Source organism: Eulemur rufifrons, chromosome 2 (assembly GCF_041146395.1).
Source record: "Eulemur rufifrons isolate Redbay chromosome 2, OSU_ERuf_1, whole genome shotgun sequence".
Lineage (NCBI taxonomy): Eukaryota > Metazoa > Chordata > Mammalia > Primates > Lemuridae > Eulemur > Eulemur rufifrons.
Window position 1 is genome coordinate 88,039,769 of NC_090984.1, and position 19,810 is coordinate 88,059,578.

A 19,810-nucleotide genomic window follows, 5' to 3' on the forward strand; every position below is an offset into this window, starting at 1 on the left:
GAGGAAACATTTATCTAAGGTTACCTATCTTCTGCCTTTTATTTCTATGACTCTAAAAATAAAGCATTACATCATCAAGATTTAGTGGGCAAAAACTCTAATTTGATCATTTCTCAATACCAGTTGCTTTAAGTAACTGTTCCAGTAACTGAACATATTTTCTGCATTGTTATAAAATATGAAATACTATTTTGATATTTTTATTGTTTTAGGTACAGAGTGATTTGGAAGCAAAGGTCAATTCTGTTACAGAATTACTTAATAAGTTGCAGGAGACTGATAAACACTTACAACGTGTTACAGAGCAGCAAACAAGCATTCAAAATAAACATGAGAAACTACATTGTCATGATCATGAAAAGCAAATGAATGCGTTTATGGAGCAGCACATTAGGCAACTTGAAAAATTACAGCAACAACAAATAGATATTCAGGTATCTATAATACAGCCAGTATCCATTTCATAATCTTTTATCACTTGGATCTCTAAGGTAATATTCTTTGATAACTACAGTAACAAATTAAATTGTAACAGTTTTAGTTCTTAAATCATGATTTTTCTTTCTTCCCCTCTAATTGGAGAACTCTGCATGTTGTAGCTCAAATGTTACTAATTCTGTGAGATCTCTTCTTTCTCTAGTTATTCTTCCTTTTGCAATGTTTCTGTTCACACCGTTTTTAAAGTGCTTTTTTCATTTTTTATTTTTTATTTTGGAGACAGAGTCTTGCTCTGTTGCCCAGGCTAGAGTGCCGTGGCATCAGCCTAGCACACAGCAACCTTAAACTCCTAGGTTCAAGCAATCATCCTGCCTCAGCCTCCTGAGTAGCTGGGACTACAGGCAGATACCACCACTCCCGGCTAAGTTTTTGTATTTTTAGTTGCCAATCTAATTTTTTCTATTTTTAGTAGAGGCAGGGTCTCCCTCTTGCTCAGGCTAGTCTCCAACCCCTGATCTCAAGTGATCATCCCACCTTGGCATCCCAAAGTGCTAGGATTACAGGCATGAGCCACCGCACCTGGCCTAAAGTGCTTAAATCACATTGCAATTATTGTTTATATCAGTGTTTCTTGGCCTGAGAATGTGCATCAAAATTACGTGGACAGCTTTATAAAAGTGTACATGCTCAGGCCTCTCAGAGATTTTGAGCCAGCAGGTCTGAGGTGGTGGAATCATTAAAAGCTCTGAAATGATCCTGATGCACACCCTTGGATAGAGCCACCTAGTGTACACATTTACTCCTGCATTTCATTAATTAAAAGAATGAATATTTTTTAGTGCCTTTTAAATATGATGCCCTGGGTTATTATAAAAAGAGTTATCCTCACAAGGAGATGATAACATACTTTCCTACTTATTTTGGAATTTCTAAGTCCTAGAAACTATGCAGAACTTCATAAACATTTTTTTTTGAATGAGTGAACAACCAGCATTGTAAATATGTTGGTTTTAATTTACTTTTTTTTCTAATTGATGTTACAATTTAAACACTTTAAAAAATTAAGTTAAAATATAGCTTTCAGAAGAATGTGTGAAAATAAATTTATTATAGCTCAATATATTATCACGAAGTGGACACTAATGTGCTATAATTTTCAAGATTTCTTAATAGGTCTTGTCTTGAACTTTTCATGTGATTGAAGATAGTATTTTATTGGAATGATTATAGGCATACAAAGTAAGTTTTAGTAAGTACTCCATGCATTATTGAAATTGAGTGTACAGTATATTATCTAGTGAGAAGCTAGGAATGAGTCTACCAGAATGCTAGTTCCCACTCTATAAATAACTTTACTTCTCTGAGTCTTGATTTCTTTACCTGGAAAATATTTTTGTTGTTCAGGATAAAATGAGATGACACATTTAAAAAGCACATTGATTTCCTAAGGAGAGGGTCCTGCTTGGTCCTAAGTGCCATTCTGCCATTCATCCATCCTTCCATAACTAAATCCATCATTTATTGACTTTCTGATTTTGGGAGAATGGACTCTTTGATAATTTAGATGTCTTATTTATAAAGCTTATAATTACAGAGGAAGTTGGAGTTTTGGTGACATCCTAGGTATATTAGTTCAATAAATGCTTAATGAAATGCAATTAGTTGAGTCTGTTTTATGTAGAGGATATTGGCACACTTTTAGGAATTCTGTAAAACTCTATATCTTTTTAGGTTTTTCTAGACCCAGCATAAAACTCTCTCTTAAAATCAGTTTTCTTAGGATATTCCAGATATTTTACATTCCAGATATTTTAATAACTAGTGCTGAAAACTGTGTAAGTCACTGTAGTTCCCATTTATATATAAATGCATGTATGATTGCTGCTACTAAGCATGGCTACTGTTTATGAATACCTACTATCAATAGTTTTCAAACCTTTACTTCAAATGAAATCTTACCATCCAGGATATAAAAGATGAGATGTTTTGGTTTTAAATTCTCTGATTGAAGTAGAGGTCTAAGGCTAGGACGCCTCCTTTCTGGTCTGCTCTTAGCCTGCTACAGTGGCATCTAAGCCGTCTCTGAGGTAGAAAGGAAGACACTGAGGTTTACAATGGTTAAGGCAAAAGATTAAGGTCACACAGAGAGTTGGGCTTAACCCAGGTCTCTGTGATATTACATCCTTCCAATGGCATCTCTCCTACTACTACGGTGGATAGTTGCCATATAATGTATATATTTTCGTTGTTTATTAAATGTAATAAATTGTTTTCAAGACCTCTAATAAATGTCAATGTGTATTATCATCTCTTTCAAATGATATTTGAAAATAATAAAATCATTTTATGTCTTCTAGACTCATTTTATTAGTGCTGCACTCAAGACCAGTAGTTTTCAGCCTGTTAGTGTGCCCCCTTCCAGAGCAGTGGAAAAATATTCTGTAAAACCTGAACATCCTAATCTTGGTAGCAGTAATCTATCTTCACATAATACATTTGCTTCCAAACAAGGTAAAAATATGTAGTTCTCTGTGAAAAAAAATATCAGTTATGAATTTTGTTTGTGCTATATAAAATGAAAACTTACTAAGTGGTCGGAGTCTTTGTTTTATAAAATTATTTTTTTAGGTCAAGTAATTTTTAGGTTATTTTGAAATTTGTTCAAATCCCCAGTACATGTTTTTAATTAATAACCTTCGTAAATTGTCAGAAACACAAATTTAGAACATTTTATTTATCTAGTATCAAAAGTGTTTGTAGTAAATCACTTCTCCAGTTTTCTGACAAACTGCATATATACAATTTTTCTCGGTTCTGTCAGGAGAGAAACCCCCTGAGTATAATTATAAACTATTTCTAAATATTTTCAGAGCTAGTAATGTAAGTCTGTTTATCTTAATAGAATTTTAAAACACTTCATTTATAATAACAAAGGAATATATTGATATTTGAATAATGAACTAAAGAAAATCAAGGGACTGTCCCTTTAATAATCTAGAAATCTATATAGTACAATATTTTCAACATTTGATTTGTTAGAACATTGTGGTTTTTTTCACTTTCTCGATCATCTTTCTCTACATTAAATTTTTATTAAGGCATCTGTATTTCTTTGGAATCAGAAAAAAAATTAAATTGTTTGAAAGAGGAGTGGAATGAGAGAGAGATGGCCCCTCAGAAGCTGCCTTTCACCATGGTGATGGCATCTCCCGGGGTGACCTCACACCTGGAGATCCTTCCCTGGGTCCTGCAGAATCTCTTTCACTTTTCTCCCGAGGAAGGAGAAACTGCAGAGCTGCACTGGCAGGCTCCAGCTGGCCTATACTGGTGTAACAGTCTCTTCTGGTACCCTAAGCCACATACCAAGTGTCCTGGAATGGCAGTCTTCTTTTTTTCTTTCCTGTAGGTTCTGCCATGACGTGTCTTTTCAAAGTGTCCTGTGTCCCTAAACTGTGGGAATTTTTCTTAGGTCTCTAGATAGCTCAGTTGGCCAGTGATGCATTTTGCATTGTATCCTGTCATAGAAGTGGGAGGCTAAAAGATGAGATACCGACTTAGTCCATTTTCTGTTGCTGTAACCAAGTACCTGAGACTAGGTAATTTATAAAGAAAAGATATTTATTTCTTACAGTCCAGAGGCTGGGAAGCCCAAGGTCAAGGGGCCGCATCTGGTGAGGGCCTTCTTGCTGGTGGGGACTCTCTACAGAGTCCTGAGGCGGCAGGGTAGCACATAGTGAGGGGGCTCACAAGAGGTGGTCAAACTGGCTTTTATGTGATTTGTTAGAACATTGTTGTATAACAGTCATTAAAGATTCCTTATGCTTATAAGGTTCTTTATGTTTTACAACAAATGTATGGTTCTCACAAAACTGTTATGCAATAATGAGTCAATTTTAAGTTCTGAAGAGAGGACAGTGAAGCACAGAAAGGTTATGACTTGCCTGTTCAAGATTACCTGGCTTGAGAGGGAGGGTGTCAGAGCTGGGACCAGAACTCAGGCTTCAGTATGACCCAGCCATGTGCCTTCTACAGAAGTGGACACTTTTTCCATACTCATTTCCAGAGAATTACTTGCTCATAATTCTGTTGTTTTTTTAAACTTGCGTTTTAAAAGAAAAAGATGTCTGTTTTATTGATCAGACACTGAATTTATTTCCTTGTATATATTATAGTAATATAAATAAAATAAAAATGAGTAAATTAAAAATTCAATAAATTAAACTTTATTTTTCTATGCTTTTTCTTGAGCATATATTATTTTATGTAAGTATAGCATAAATATAATTTTGTACTTTTTACTGGCCTATCAAAAGTATTTTCTATGTTTTATATAGCTGTCTTCATAATTTTAATTTGCAATGACTAAAGGATAGTCCATTGGTTAGCTGTTTCACAATTTACCTGGACATTATCCTGTTGTTGCACTCTTAGGCAGCTTTTAGGTTTTTTTCCTTTACAAATAATACTGTAATGAATATCATCATATATTTAATGTTTTCTTTTATTTATTTTATTTCCTTGGGATAAATTCCCAAGAGTATAATTACTAGGTCAAAGAATATAAAAATTTTAACACTTCCTATACTTATTGCGAGATGGTTTGTCAGTTTTCATTGCCATGGGAAGTGCCTGGCTATGCCATTTTCACCATAGCTTCAAAAGTACTGAATATCATATTGATTCTTATTTACTAGCTGTAAGTGTAAAATGTTTTTAGTCTTCATTTCTTTTGATTTTTGGTGAGTATGAAGTTATTTATATGCCCTCATTAATAATTTATATATCCTTTATAACTTTGGTTTTATTTTTAAAGTAAGTGGAAGAGTAATGCCCTATAATTTAAAATTTTTTAAAAAGTAAATTAATTATTTTTTAAATTTTCTATTAAAGCACCTTTAAGAGAAGTTGAAGATACGGGTTTTGATAAACAAAAATCTCCTTTGGAGACGCCGGCACCTCGCAGGTTTGCTCCTGTACCTGTTTCAAGGGATGATGAACTATCAAAGAGAGAAAATCCTATGGAAGAAAAAGAAAATATGGAAATGTCAGGTCATAGAGGTAATAAGGCAATTATAATTAGTACCCGCCTTTTACTAGACCTATCTCAAATTAGGAAATTGTCATGAGATTTTCTCATTCATGGTTTATAATTCTCTGTGTGCCTAGTAGTAACTAAAATGGGGTCTCTGTTTTTAATATTTTTCATTAAATGATACCTACTGGGCAAATCAAGCTTCCTTGGATTCTCTGTAAAAGGAGTTGAAGGTATACATTTACACTTTTTCTGATTATCTCCTATTGGTTATTACTTAAACTTTTAATGAACAATTTTATTAATGAACACAATAAGTTTGTTAATAAAATTATCAATAATTCCATTAATTATTAATAAAATAATCACTTTATTCATTAATAATTAATCTCACAAAATTATCATATAGTCTCACTAAAAACAAGGCTAAAGGAAAGATCCAATTTTTGTGAAGACACAGGTAAATCTCTATAAATTTATAAAAATAGTCCATTTTACTGGGCTTGTGATGATGATGCTTCTCATTCAAATTCCTTTTTTCTGCGATGGAAATAAATTTAGACTTTTACCTGTATAATTTAAACTTTAACAGTATAGTTTTTATGAGGTATAAATATTTAGTATTATTTGCTGAATGTATTTATAGCCTGCATTGTAGAGTGAATTGAGTAGATAGTCATCCTAAGAAGCTAATTTAGGCCAGATTACAAATATATGTAAAATTTTCTTTAAAACATAAATGAATTAATATTTGGAAAATGATACTGTACTTCTTCTGTTGTAGGAAATGTAAGATTATTGGAACAAATTTTGAATAACAATGATTCTTTGACAAGAAAAAGTGAATTGTCTGATAACACTTCCCTAACCGGGTCAAAAACAGGATGGAATCCTGAGAAAAGAGACAGGTAAAAACAAGACATTGGAATGAAAGCTAGACTGAAAAGAGCTTTGTTCAGACTTTTCAAATTTCTTTATGTATTTTAATAAATTATAGCATTGCTTTTTAAAATTGTCTTAGATTTAATTTCTATTTTCTGATGCTAATATATCTTTTCCTTTTTCTAGAATATAGTTATGAAACGAATATCTCATTTTTTAGAAATGTAGATTATCAATTTCTAATAAGTGAAGATTATTCATTTCTGATGAAATGGTATCTAGGATTTTCTTCAAAAATAATCCAGAGTAGGGTAGGGGGAAAGTAGGTAGGGAGTATAGATAAAATGAGGATAGCCATGACTTAATGAATGTTTTAGTTAAATAATGGATATAGAGAGGTTAATTATAGGCCGGGCGCGGTGGCTCACGCCTGTAATCCTAGCACTCTGGGAGGCCGAGGTGGGCGGATCATTTGAGCTCAGGAGTTCGAGACCAGCCTGAGCAAGAATGAGACCCCACCTCTACTAAAAATAGAAAGAAATTATATGGACAGCTAAAAATATATATAGAAAAAATTAGCCGGGCATGGTGGTGCATGCCTGTAGTCCCAGCTACTCGGGAGGCTGAGACAGGAGGATCGCTTGAGCTCAGGAGTTTGAGGTTGCTGTGAGCTAGGCTGACGCCACGGCACTCACTCTAGCCTGGGCAACAGAGTGAGACTCTGTCTCAAAAGAAAAAAAAAAAAAAAAGAGAGGTTAATTATAGTATTCTCTCTACTTTTGTATATATTTGAAAGTTTGCATAGTAAGTTTTTTAAAAATCAAATAAGTCTAGGCTATGATAATTATATTTATCTTCAATATCCTGAAAACTATAGTAATAAAACCTAAAAGAACCACATTTTGAGGAATTTTATGTGGAAACATTGTATAACTTTAATCTATTTACATTTAATGTAATTACTGATAAGGTAGGATTTATGTCTGCCATGTTATATTTTCTATATGTCTTACATCTTTTTATTTCATTATTTTTCCATTAGTGCCTTCTTTTGTATTAAATATTTTCTAGTTGTACCATTTTAATTCTTTCATTGTTTCCTTTACTACATTTTTTGAGTTATTTTCTTACTGGTTGCCCTAGAGATTCCAATTAACATTAATTTAAAACAAGCTAATTCAGATTAATACTGGTTTAATTTCAATAGTATTCTAAAACTTTGCTCCAGTAAAGCTCCATTCCCTCCCCCTTTTTGCTATTATTGTCATATAAATTAAATCTTTATACATCATAAGCCCATCGGTATAGCTTGATAATTATTATTTCATGCCATCTGTCTTTTAAATCAGGAGAAAAAGATACAAACAAAAAATACATCTACTCTCTTTTATATTTACGTGTATAGTTCATCTTTATCAGTAATCTTTATTTCTTTATAATGGATTCAAGTTAGAGTCTAGGGTCCTTTTATTCTACCCTGAAGGACTCTCTTTAGTATTTCTTGTAGGGTAGGTCTGGTAGCAATGAATTCTCTCAGTTTTTGTTTGTTTGGGAATGTCTTCATTTCTCCTTCACTTTTTTGTTTGTTTGTTTAAGCAGAAATTTATTTTCTCATAGTTGTGAAAGCTGAAAGTCCAAGATCAAGGTGCTGGTAGGGTTAGTTTCTTTTGAGGCTTCTCTTGGTTTGGGGATGGCCACCCTCTTGCTGTCTCTTCACGTGATCCTCCTTTCTGCATGCACACCTCTGTTGTCCTCTTCTTCACTTTTTTTTTTTTTTTTTTTTTTTTTTTGAGACAGAGTCTCACTCTGTTGCCCGGGCTAGAGTGAGTGCCGTGGCGTCAGCCTAGCTCACAGCAACCTCAAACTCCTGGGCTCAAGCGATCCTCCTGCCTCAGCCTCCCGAGTAGCTGGGACTACAGGCATGCACCACTATGCCCGGCTAATTTTTTCTATATATATTTTTAGCTGTCCATATAATTTCTTTCTATTTTTAGTAGAGATGGGGTCTCGCTCTTGCTCAGGCTGGTCTCGAACTCCTGAGCTCAAACAATCCGCCCACCTCGGCCTCCCAGAGTGCTAGGATTACAGGCGTGAGCCACTGCGCCCGGCCTCTTCTTCACTTTTGAAGGTACTTTTGCTAAACGTAGAAGTTGTGGTTGACACTTTTTTTCTTTCATCACTTTGAATGTGTCATCTCACTGCCTTCTGGACTCTATGGTTTCTGATGAAAAGTTGTATATTGATGTACTTGATGGTGTCTCACAGGTCTCTAAGGCTATGTTAATTTTTCTTTATTCTTTTTTCTAGACTAGATAATCATAATTAACCTATCTTCAAATTCACTGATTTTTTTCTTCTGCCATCTCAAATATGGTGTTGAGCTACTCTAATGAATTATACATTTAAATTATTATATTTTTCAACTTAAGAATTTCTATTTATATATGTGGTTTTTAAAAAAATAATTCATATCTCTTAGCACTACTCTTTTAGAATTTATCTAGCAGGTTTTCTGGTTTTCAACAGAAACCCCCCATGCTATAATAAAAAAAAAAAAAGAATAATTTCTATTTCTTTATTGATCCTTCTGTATTTGGCAAGATTTCATATACTTTCCTTTAGCTTTTTGAACTAGTTTCCCTCAGTAATAGCCAATTTATAGGCTTTGCTTATCTGGCATTCCTCAAAGACAGCTTCTTTTGACTGTGCCTTTTCCTGTTTGGGCTGTACTTACCTATTTCTTTATGTGTCTTATAATTTTTTGTTGAAAACTGGACATTTAAAATAATACAATGTGGTGACCAGGTACAGTGGCTCATGCCTGTAATCCCAGCACTTTGGGAGGCTGAGGTGGGAGGATAGCTTGAGGCTAAGAATTTGAGACCAGCCTGGACAACACAGCAAGACCCTATCTTTAGAAAAAATTAAAGAAAAAAAATTAGCTGGACATGGTGGCACACACCTGTAGTCCCAGCTACTCAGGAGGCTGAGGCAGGAGTATTGCTTCAGCCCAGGAGTTCGAGGTTGCAGTGAGCTATGATTGCTCCACTGCACGTCAGCCTGGGCAACAAAGCAAGATCCTGTCTCTGAAAAAAATATTTTTAAAAATAACTAAATTATACAATGCAGCAACTCTGGAAATCAGATTCTTCAGCCTCCCAGAGTTTGTCATTGTTGCTGGTTGTCGTTGTTGCTGTTCGTTAGTGACTTTTCTGGACTAATTCTGTAAAGTCTATATTTTTTGTCATGTGTATCCATGGAAGTCTCTTATTTTGTTAGCTTAGTGTGCTAATGATTGGAGAGAGATTTCCTTAACTAACTACTAAGTCTCCTTCTTTTTGCCAAGGGGCTCTGTGTGTGTGTGTGTGTGTGTGTGTGTGTGTGTATGTGTACATGTTAGGGCATGCCTCCAGTGCTCTGACAGTTTATAAATCTGTCTTAGCCTGCACTTCCTACTTGCACAGAGCCAGATGTGAGAGATTAGGACTTTCTCAGTTCTTTCCTGGGCGTTCACACTGGCTTGTATATGCATATGACCTTCCAGATTCCCAGGAATATGTTGGAGCATATTTTAAAATCTCATTCCCCAGATTTTAAAAATTTGTTGGCTACAGCTTTGTTTGCCTCAACTAGTATCAACACCTTGGGAAGCTGAGATGTTAAACAATTGTCACTATTTTTGAAAAATGCCCTTGGGATAGTGTTTCTCACTGATCTAGCTCTGAGTCAGGTCAAATAAAGACAAACCTTATGAATGAGACTTTTGTCCATTTTGTTCCAAACCACTGTACTCTTTTTAGTCGTTATGAGGCTCTTGGTTTTCAGTGCTACCACAGAGTTGGGAAAGGGTCCTGAGAATGTGGCAAGTTAAAAAAACTTCCTTCAAGCTTGCTGTTCTTACTCAAAGCCAGTCATTTTTGCTGAATAAGTGTTCTTCGAATTATTGCAATCCTTTCTTTAATTTCCAGAGTTCTGAAAAATTTGATTTTGATGAAGTAAGTTTGCTAGTGTTCTTGTGTTCTTATGGAGGAGCACTCTTACTCCACCAACCTGGAAGTGCTTCTGAATGTTAGTTTCTTGAAAGCAAAACCTTTTTCTGCTCTTTGCCTGCTATGCCTAAACTTTCTGGTTAGATTAATTTTGTCTCTTGTGACATTCTGTGTTTCGTATGTTTAATCACATAACTGATAAATTCCATGGTACATTTTAATAGGATACCATTCAGTAATATATAACTAAGACTATATCAAAAATTTGTGTTATCAAATGTTTATTGAATTTACAGCAATTTAGGAAACTTCTTTTCTAATCTTCTATAGCACTGAAACTCTATCTTCTCAAAGATTTCCTTCCCATGAAGAGCTAGGAACAGCTAAAGTGACTACGCAGAAGTCCCATGATGTTCTTCATGATGTTGGCCAAAAGGAGAAAGAAATAAATGGCATGGTTCAGGTAAAGTGGGAATGATGTTAAAATTGATGATTAGTAAGGGTAAAAATTATGAAGGAATAAAAAAGTTATAAAGATAGAAATTAGGAGAAAGGATGAACATAAAGCACTGAAAAAGACATGTTAGTCAAGTCTGTTCCCTTTACAAAACTTCTCCAGAAGCCCTCACCAAGTGTTTCTGCTTATCTTATCACTCCTTGGCCAGGACTGAGCCTTGTGGCCATCTCTGGCTTTCCAGCTTCTGTTGGAGAGGAGGGAATGGGGAAAGAGACCTGTGGATGGCCCTCTTTATCCAATCCACAATGCCTGCCATACATACCTAGAATACCTAGAACCATCCTGCTCTTACTTTGTTTTAGCTTTCTTCAACAGATAGAGCTTTTATTGGCCATTGGCCATTCTAGCACTGCTATGGGTTTCTCATCTCTATTTTATTTAACACTCATATTAATACTCCTTTTTTTAATTTTAATTTTTTAAGTTATTTATTTATTTTTTATTTCAGAGTATTACAGGGGTACAAACACTTTGGTTACATAAATTGCCTTTGCACTGCCTGACAAGTGTGCCCATCCCCTAGACAGCATACACCGCATCTGTTCGTTCAGTGTGGATTTACCCATCCCTTCCCCTCTCCTTCCCCCTCCCACCTGCCCTGCCTGACACCCTATGAATGTTACTCCCCATTTGCACATTGGTGTTGATCAATTAGTACCAATTTAATGGTGAGTATATGTGGTGCTCGTTTTTCCATTCTTGTGAAACTTTACTTAGAAGAATGGGCCCCAGCTCCATCCAGGATAATATAATAGGTAGTTCGTCATCTTTTATGGCTGAGTGGTACTCCATGGTATACATATACCACATTTTGTTAATCACTCATGTATTGATGGGCATTTGGGTTTTTTCCACATCTTTGCAATTGTGAATTGTGCTGCTATAAACATTTGAGTGCAGATGTCTTTTTTATAGAATGTCTTTTTTTCCTTTGGGTAGATAACCAGTAGTGGTATTGCTGGATCAAATGGAAGTTCTACTTTTAGTTCTTTGAGTTATCTTCATACTACTTTCCATAGAGGTTGTACTTCTAAATGGAAAAAATCCCTTAATTGCCAAGTATTCTTTTGTAACTCTTCAGTTTGGCAAATTGAGTCCTTAGACTTATTGGCATAGCGTATGGCCAATAGTAATAGCTCTTGTTTGGATTAAAATAATCAAAGTGAGGTTTACATAGTAACTTCTTTGCCTTTTTTCTTTTAAGCCAAAAGAATCTCTGATTATGTTAAAGCTTGCTTATTTTCCTCAGAATTATGTTAAGCTTCAGACAACTCATACGACAAGATCTGTGTTGAAAGATGCTGAGAAGATTTTGAGAAGAGTACAAAACAATAAAAAAGTACTTGAGGAAAACCTGGAAGCTATTATTCGTGCAAAGGATGGAGCCGCAATGTACTCATTTATCAATGCTTTATCTACCAACAGGTAAGACAAGATTATTTATGAAACTGCCAGTTCTACTTAATTTTTTTCCTAAGCCCTACACTTTGCTCAATGTATTTTAAAATTTAGAAAATCTTCTTTATTGCCTTTGAAGATGTAGAACTTATTTTAAAGTTAGAATTTGGATATATACGTGGTGGTACTACTTTTTACTGATAGAAATTTTCCTTTTGATTTTTTCATTCTTTGGTATCTATCTTCTGGGGTCTACATGTGCTTTTCAAACATTTATCCTTCAAACATTTGATGAAAACTAATACCATTGGTTTTTCCTTTTCAGATGAAGGATATAGGGCTAAACAGTAGATTAAAAACTAGAGAAGAATTAAATCTGATCCAGGTCCTGTTCTCAGGACATTAGTACTAATTTAAGACAATTTCTGTCTCTCTTTTGTAGAGAGATGTCAGAGAAGATTAGGATCAAAAAGACAGTAGATGAGTGGATTAAAACTATCTCTGCAGAAATTCAGGTATGTCTTGGGAAAAACTGAAAATTAAGTGAATTCTCGGAAAATAATGTTGATTCCTATTTATAACTATCACACTTTTTCTCAAAATACTTCTTATATAAAAGTCCACTTATAATTCTTAATTTTACTCTGTCACTCTTTATATTAAGTTTGGTTTTATTTAATAAGTACTTTATTTCATAAATTACATCATGGCTCTTATTTGGCAAATTGTTGGACAATAAAATATAAATAATTTGAAAGAATATTTAACAAAAGCATTTAGAAAAGAAAAGAATTAAACTTGCAAGGATGTTTCAAGACCACAGATTTAGAAGCATTGGCTTGCCAAAGTAAAAATAGTAAAGTTATTTAAAGGGAAAAAAACCCACTAGATTTCCAAGGTTACTAAGTTTGCAGAAGTCAGTTCCAGATGGAAAAACAGCCTCTTTTTCACATCCACAGAAGTCATGGTACATCTTCAGACATCAGCATTGCAAAAGTCTGGGAGTTGTTTTTATTAGGGGTCAGTAATCCTAAGGAAATTCTTAACGTTTTATGTATTTGAGGAAGCAGAACTCAACAGGGTATCCCATTATTTTATCTTGGGGTACAAAATGCTTTTTTCCTGATATGTTTATATGCTACTCACAATGATAGCAAGGTGAAGTATCAGTTCTATTTCACAGCAATAAACACAGAAATATATTTTTTAATCTTTGTTGTTTAAATATATCTCTCTAATGAAGTTATGGAGAATTTATCTTGGCCACTGTACCATGCACCAGAAAAAAGTGAACTAAGTGTCAGAAGATTTGGAGTCTAGTTTTGGCTTTGCAGCCAATTGGCCATATATGTCACTCTATTACTATGAATTCCATGTAAAATATGTTTGTTTAAACCTTTAAGTAATTTTAATTCATAAATACTTATCTCAGAGTTTTACTACAAATATTTTCTTTTTTGGAAACTTATTTTTTAAATTTAAAATTTAAACTGTTACTAAATTCATATGGTTAAAACATCAAAATGTATAAAAAGATTTGTAACAGAATGTTGCCTTCCTATCCCTGTACCTCTTCTACTATTTCTCACTCTCCCTGCTCCAGAAGATACCAGTCTTCTGAGTTTTTTATTTATTCTTCCAGAGAATTTTTATTTATATGTAAGCCAATATCCTTTATTTTTAGAACATTTGAAATGGCTAACCTGTATTTATATGACAGCAAAAAATAAATTCCAATACTTTCTGATGTGAAAGCATTATTATTTGGATAGATTTTACATAATTTTAACTTTGGTTATGTTAAGGATGAACTGTCAAGAAAAGATTATGAACAAAAGAGATTTGATCAGAAGAATCAAAGGACCAAGAAAACTCAAAATATGAGTAAAGACCTTAAAACAAACACACAAGACAAAACTGTAAAGAAATCTGTAATTCCAGGAAAATGTTCTCAAAAACAAATAGAAGAGCATTTTAGAAATCTACCTATGAGGAGCATGCCTGCTTCAAGTTTACAGAAAGGGAAGAGAGAGGTAAGATTCTAATCTGGTTTTATGACATAAATGTTGCATTATAATTGGTCATTTCCTTTAAGATATAAATAATGAAGTGAATGTGAAGATGTTTTAAAACTATGAAGGACTATACAAATGTAAACTATCTTTACACTATTGATATTTAGGGTTTTGGATGCATAATGTGAAAACCACTGCACAAAAAATATTTATTAATAGTTTCTTCCTTCTGTGATCTCATACCTAGCATCATAGTATTACAGTTATAGCAGGTATATCTAGAGACCCTCTAGTCCAAAAACTGGATTCTCCTAGTTCATGGTAATTAAAATTGTGTTTCATCCTTGTATGTGTATATATGTGTGTATATATATTTTTGTTTATTTTTCAGTTTAACAAATATATGTTTAGTGCCTAGTGAATATAAGGCATGGGTACTAGATGCTATGGAGGGAATTTTTTTGATTGCTCTAACTAGGCTACAACTTTCTTAATGCCAAATATGGATTGTTGAGCAGATTAGTAAAGCATCTAGTTCAATGCTTGGCACTCTCAGTAGATGCTCAATAAATGCTGCCTTTCTGTGGCATGTAGATTGTGGTTGAAGGTAGGATCACAAATGTGTAAAGTCATCTAAAGGCTAGAATTATTATATTTTTATTGTACTGAAACATAATAAACATATAAAATGTGTTTAAATATTGCTTTTTGGTACTGAAACTTAGTAATGTGAGAAGCTTCATGTTTCTTAGGTGGATAATTGTTATATTTAAATTTCATGCTTTTTATTTTTTTATGTATTTATTTATTTTTTTGGCAAATTTGGATTTAGTCAAAATAAATTTCATGTTTTTAAACTCATATCCAGAATTAAGGCCTGTCTGAAATAGAGGACTTTTCTGAGCTGATCATTCTTATTATAGTACTTACGCTAGTAAAAAGAGGCTTTAGAAAAATGAGAAAAGTTTTTGATAACTATTTTTATGGTGAGTTGAATAACTTTGTATACATAGGGGCTTTTGAAAGCAACCACGGTGATACAAGATGAAGATTATATGTTACAAGTTTATGGAAAACCAGTTTATCAGGGTCACCGCAGCACTCTTAAAAAAGGACCATATCTCAGATTTAATTCTCCATCTCCTAAATCCAAACCACTGAGACCAAAAGTAATAGAGCAAGTTAAAGGTAAAGAATCTCGTTTTTTGTGTTTAACCTAATGTTTTAATAGTATCAATTTAATATGTAAAGTTTCCTTTTGTTTGCTTTTTATTTATTATAAATACAGTCCAAATTATATAATGCTTAGAGATAGAAAAATAATTCCTTCTAGGAGAGGTAGGAAGAAATAGATCAGGCACAAGATAGGAATAAGTGGGAAGAAATGTAGGGTTAGGTGGTATCTTCAGATAAACCATTGTAAAATTTTTATTTAGGAAATGATGAATCTTAAACAATGTAAATATAATATAGGGAAAGTAGACATTTCCTTGAAGACCGTGGTCCATTATGTTCTTATGAACAGAAAGATCAGCCATATGCTATTTATTATTGTAAAAGGGTTTATGGGCACTTTTGCAGTTTTATTTGTTCTCAAAGAGCCTTAGGTAGCAAAGTTGAAAACTTTTTTTGTTGCTTTTGTATACAACTAAAAACATCTTTATTTATCACTGCATGTTTTTACTCACATCTGCCATTTCACTGGTACTGTATATTTAAATATAACTGTTAGTTAAATATTGAGTCTGTTGACTTTGGTTACATTTTAAAGTTTCTCAGCTTGTACTTTAGTAGTCAGTAAGCTTCTTTGATGATAAGTAGCAGACCCGAACCCATTTTCCTTTCTTATCCTTTTCCAGAAGTTGGAGCTGTGTCAGTTGCTTTAGTTCCCTTTCTTTTCTAAAAGTTAGGTGATCATATACGGTATCAGGTTATATAGAAATTTTACTAATGTTATACAACTATTATGTACCCACAATAATTAAAAATAAAATAAATTTTAAAATTAAAAAAAGACATTTTACTGATGTTATTTTAGCCAGTTATTTTAGCAAAGCATGTAGCTTATGGGTGATATTTACCCTAATGTTTCCTCTTATTTACTAGAGCTTTGCTATTAACTTATATTTGGGGTTTTGAAAGCCTTTGCAAAAAATCATTTGAGGTTTTAAAATACTTTCAAATCCAAAAATAACTTGATTCATTAATCCTTTTAATGCTAGAAATGATTGAGAGCCTGTGGACTTATGCTTATCCTAGGGCCTCGGTACCTGCCTGTTTCCTCTGTCTGGAGAGCTTTTCCTTCAGATACTTGCATGGCTCACACAGTTCTTTCAGTCTCTGCTTGTAGATATTAGCTCCTCAGAGAAGTCTACCTTGACTATTCTATCCAAGGAATTATTCTCTCTTGTCCCTCTCTATCTCCTTGCCCTGCCTTATTGTTTTTCATAGCATTTTTCACTACCTATTATATTTTTGTTTATTTGCTTTATGATTTATTTTGTTCATTTGTCCTTACTAGACTGTAAGCTCCATCAGTACAGTTGATTTATTCACCTCTGTATTTCTTGTGTTTGGAACAATGCCTAACACGTAAATGCTGAACAAATATATTTTAAATAAATACTCAAGAAAAATATTCATTCAATAGAATGAATGAATATCAGAGAACAGGATGAAAAATATAGATAGGGTACTAAATTTTTCTTTTTAGAATCATAAACAGAAGGAAACTATATTTAATAAAGTCCAGGTACAGAAAAACATCCACATGTTAAAAGTAAAATGTAATGTCAGGAAATTATTTGGAAAATATTTTAGTCTCTTTTCCTTTGCACTTTTACTTTTTTCTTTTCTTCACTTTTCTTGAATTCCATAGAAATTTATCCTCGTCTCCAAAAAGACAGGAGACATATAATCAAATTTTTAATTTTTTAATATTTAGGATATAATTATATATATATCTACTTCATAAGGGTATGAAAAATGTACAGTAATCCCCCTTATCTGTGGGGGATACATTGTAAGACCCCCAGGTATACCTGAAACTGGATAATACCAAACCCTATGTATACTATGTTTTTTCAATTTGATAACCGAGATGGGTACTAAGTGACTAATGGGCAGGTAATGTATACAATGTGGATACGCTGGACAAAAGGATGACTCACTCACATCCTGACCATGACAAATGGGATGGTGTGAGGTTTCATCATGCTACCCAGAACTATGCACAATTTAAAACTTATGAATTATTTATTTCTGGAATTTTCCATGTAATATTTTCCGACCATGGTTGACTGCAGGTTACTGAGACTGGGGAAAGCAAAACCATGGATAAGGAGGGACTACTATATAATGATATTAACTTCTGTAAGGTTTAAGTAAGTATAGAATTAGGTTATCTGTACATAATTTCAAAGCATAAAGGCTGCTTATTCAGAATTATGTGTAAAGGTGTAATGAGAAAATGAAAAAATCCAATTAATCATTAACTTTTTGTACCTGTGGGAAAAAATTTAATGAGCTCAAACATACTATCTGAATATTCTTCAAAATCTTTATTCAACTTTTTTTTCTAGTCATTGTATTTATTTTGTCATTGTAGCTATACTAGTTGTACACCTATTCAGTGGCTAGCAAACTATGGCCTACAGGTGAGCTGTCTGTTTTGTGAATAATGTTTAATTTGAACCTAGTCATGCTCATTCATTTATGTATTGTTCATGGCTGCTTTCATTATACAACAGGAAAGGTACAACTGAGACCACTCTGGTCTATATGTTACTTCTGTTTTGGGGCTCTGTAACATTATTACATAGAATGAGATCCTTCTGTGAAGAAGAGTTGCTCTATTTTTAGATGGCTGGATGATAGGTAATGCAAACAATATTTTAAATTCTCTGCCATTAATGATTTTTGCAGGCACTAAATTGAAGTCGATAAGAACACAAACTGACTTTTATGCAGCAAAACCTATGAAGATGGATTCTAAAATGAAGCATTCCGTTACTACACTACCTCATGGTGATCAGCAGTATTTGTTCAGCCCAAGCAGAGAAATGCCTACCTTCTCAGGCACACTAGAAGGTCATCTAATTCCTATGGCAATTCTCTTAGGTAAAAACCAACAAAATATGTGGAGTGAATTTTAAATTCTTATCAGCAGTAGCAGAACTTACAAAATGGTACTCACACGATAGTCACCTACCTTTTCCTTTCTGTGTTTATATTTGTAGGGAAGGCCTCAGATTATATCTTAGCTGTGTAATAGCAATCCCTAAAATGATGGATTTCTGATGTCGTTTCACCCACAGGAAACATTCCTTTGATACTTTATAGTACAATGTTATAGATGAAATGAGAATTTAAAAAATCTTTAGACATATCACAGACATTCATAATAAGAATCCAAGAGGTTTGATTGGCTTGTTAATATTGTCATGTCTTAGGGGAAGTACTTTAAATACCTTTATGTAATTTTGCACCAGGCTATGATAAGTAAAAGTTGTGTGGTTGTGTATCCTAAGCTAATAGTTGTTTATTTACTTACTTGAGGTCTCTCAGAGTCATCATGTTAAAAATGGAACAAATTGTTTTTGCCCTCACATCAGCTTTTCAAATCTAATTAGCTCCTTTTTTCCTTGTAATGTCATTGCTATTCTTCCTTGATTTTGATGAATTATTTAAATATGAATATTTTTTAACATAAGAGAATTTTTCATTTTGAATATTTTGAGTTAATGTCATGTCAACATGGTAGCTGCCATGTCTGTTCGAACGTGCCTTCTAGTAATATGATAGCTAACACTTTTAAAGTCCTTACCGTAGTACCAGGTACAGTTCTAAACACTTTACATATATTCACTTATTTAATCTATCCTATAAAGCACATGGTAATAAACTAATTTTATAGATTAAAAAACTGAGACACAAAGAGGTTAATTTGTGCAAGGCCACACAGCTGGAGTAGAGCTAGGGTTCAAACCTATGCAGTCTGGCTTATTATTTAGTCTGTACTTTTAGTGAGTATAGTGTACTCTCCTTTTTACTTTGTTTTTTTTCTTTTTTTATTTTAGAGATGGAGTCTCGCTTTGTTGCTCAGGCTGGAGTGCAGTGGTGTAATCATAGCTCACTGCAGCCTTGAACTCCTGGGCTCAAGCGAACCTCCTGCCTCAGCCTCCCCCGTAGCTGAAATTACAAATGTGTGCCACCACACGTGGCTAATTTTTTAACTTTTTGTGGAGACAGGGTCTCACTATGTTGGCCAGGCTGGTCTCAAGCTCCTGACGTCAAGTGATCCTCCTGCCTCAGCCTCCCAAAGTGCTGGGATTACAGGCATGAGACACTTCACCTGGCCCTCCTTTTTACTTTGAAATGTAGAAAACAAGTGGGACTTTTAAAGTGAAAGTTTTTGACATGTTTTAACATGTGGATAATATTAGTACCTCATAGCCTTTATTTTGAGGATGAAACTAGATAATGTATATCAAGTATTTAGTACATAAAAGTGCCTAATGTATGGTGATTATGTTGACAG

At 33.7% G+C, this 19,810-nt stretch overlaps 1 protein-coding gene and 1 non-coding gene across 5 annotated transcripts in view; both read left to right on the forward strand.

Annotated features, from left to right (window-relative positions):
• The window catches only part of KIAA0586 (KIAA0586 ortholog), a 104,751-nt gene that overhangs the window by 14,985 nt on the left and 69,956 nt on the right, over positions 1-19,810 (forward strand). For 3 of the 4 annotated variants that reach the window (XM_069464992.1, XM_069464993.1, XM_069464994.1), the window contains exons 6-15: positions 213-434; positions 2,796-2,949; positions 5,329-5,496; positions 6,255-6,378; positions 10,696-10,804; positions 12,063-12,283; positions 12,699-12,771; positions 14,062-14,289; positions 15,285-15,459; positions 18,196-18,390. In XM_069464992.1, coding sequence (XP_069321093.1) covers positions 213-434; positions 2,796-2,949; positions 5,329-5,496; positions 6,255-6,378; positions 10,696-10,804; positions 12,063-12,283; positions 12,699-12,771; positions 14,062-14,289; positions 15,285-15,459; positions 18,196-18,390 — 1,669 coding nt within the window. The remainder of the gene's footprint in view (positions 1-212; positions 435-2,795; positions 2,950-5,328; positions 5,497-6,254; positions 6,379-10,695; positions 10,805-12,062; positions 12,284-12,698; positions 12,772-14,061; positions 14,290-15,284; positions 15,460-18,195; positions 18,391-19,810) is intronic. The other variant, XM_069464995.1, reaches the window with a different exon arrangement.
• LOC138381130 (U7 small nuclear RNA) lies at positions 8,829-8,887 on the forward strand. The gene has a single exon (XR_011233061.1). It is a non-coding gene; the product is annotated as a U7 small nuclear RNA (small nuclear RNA).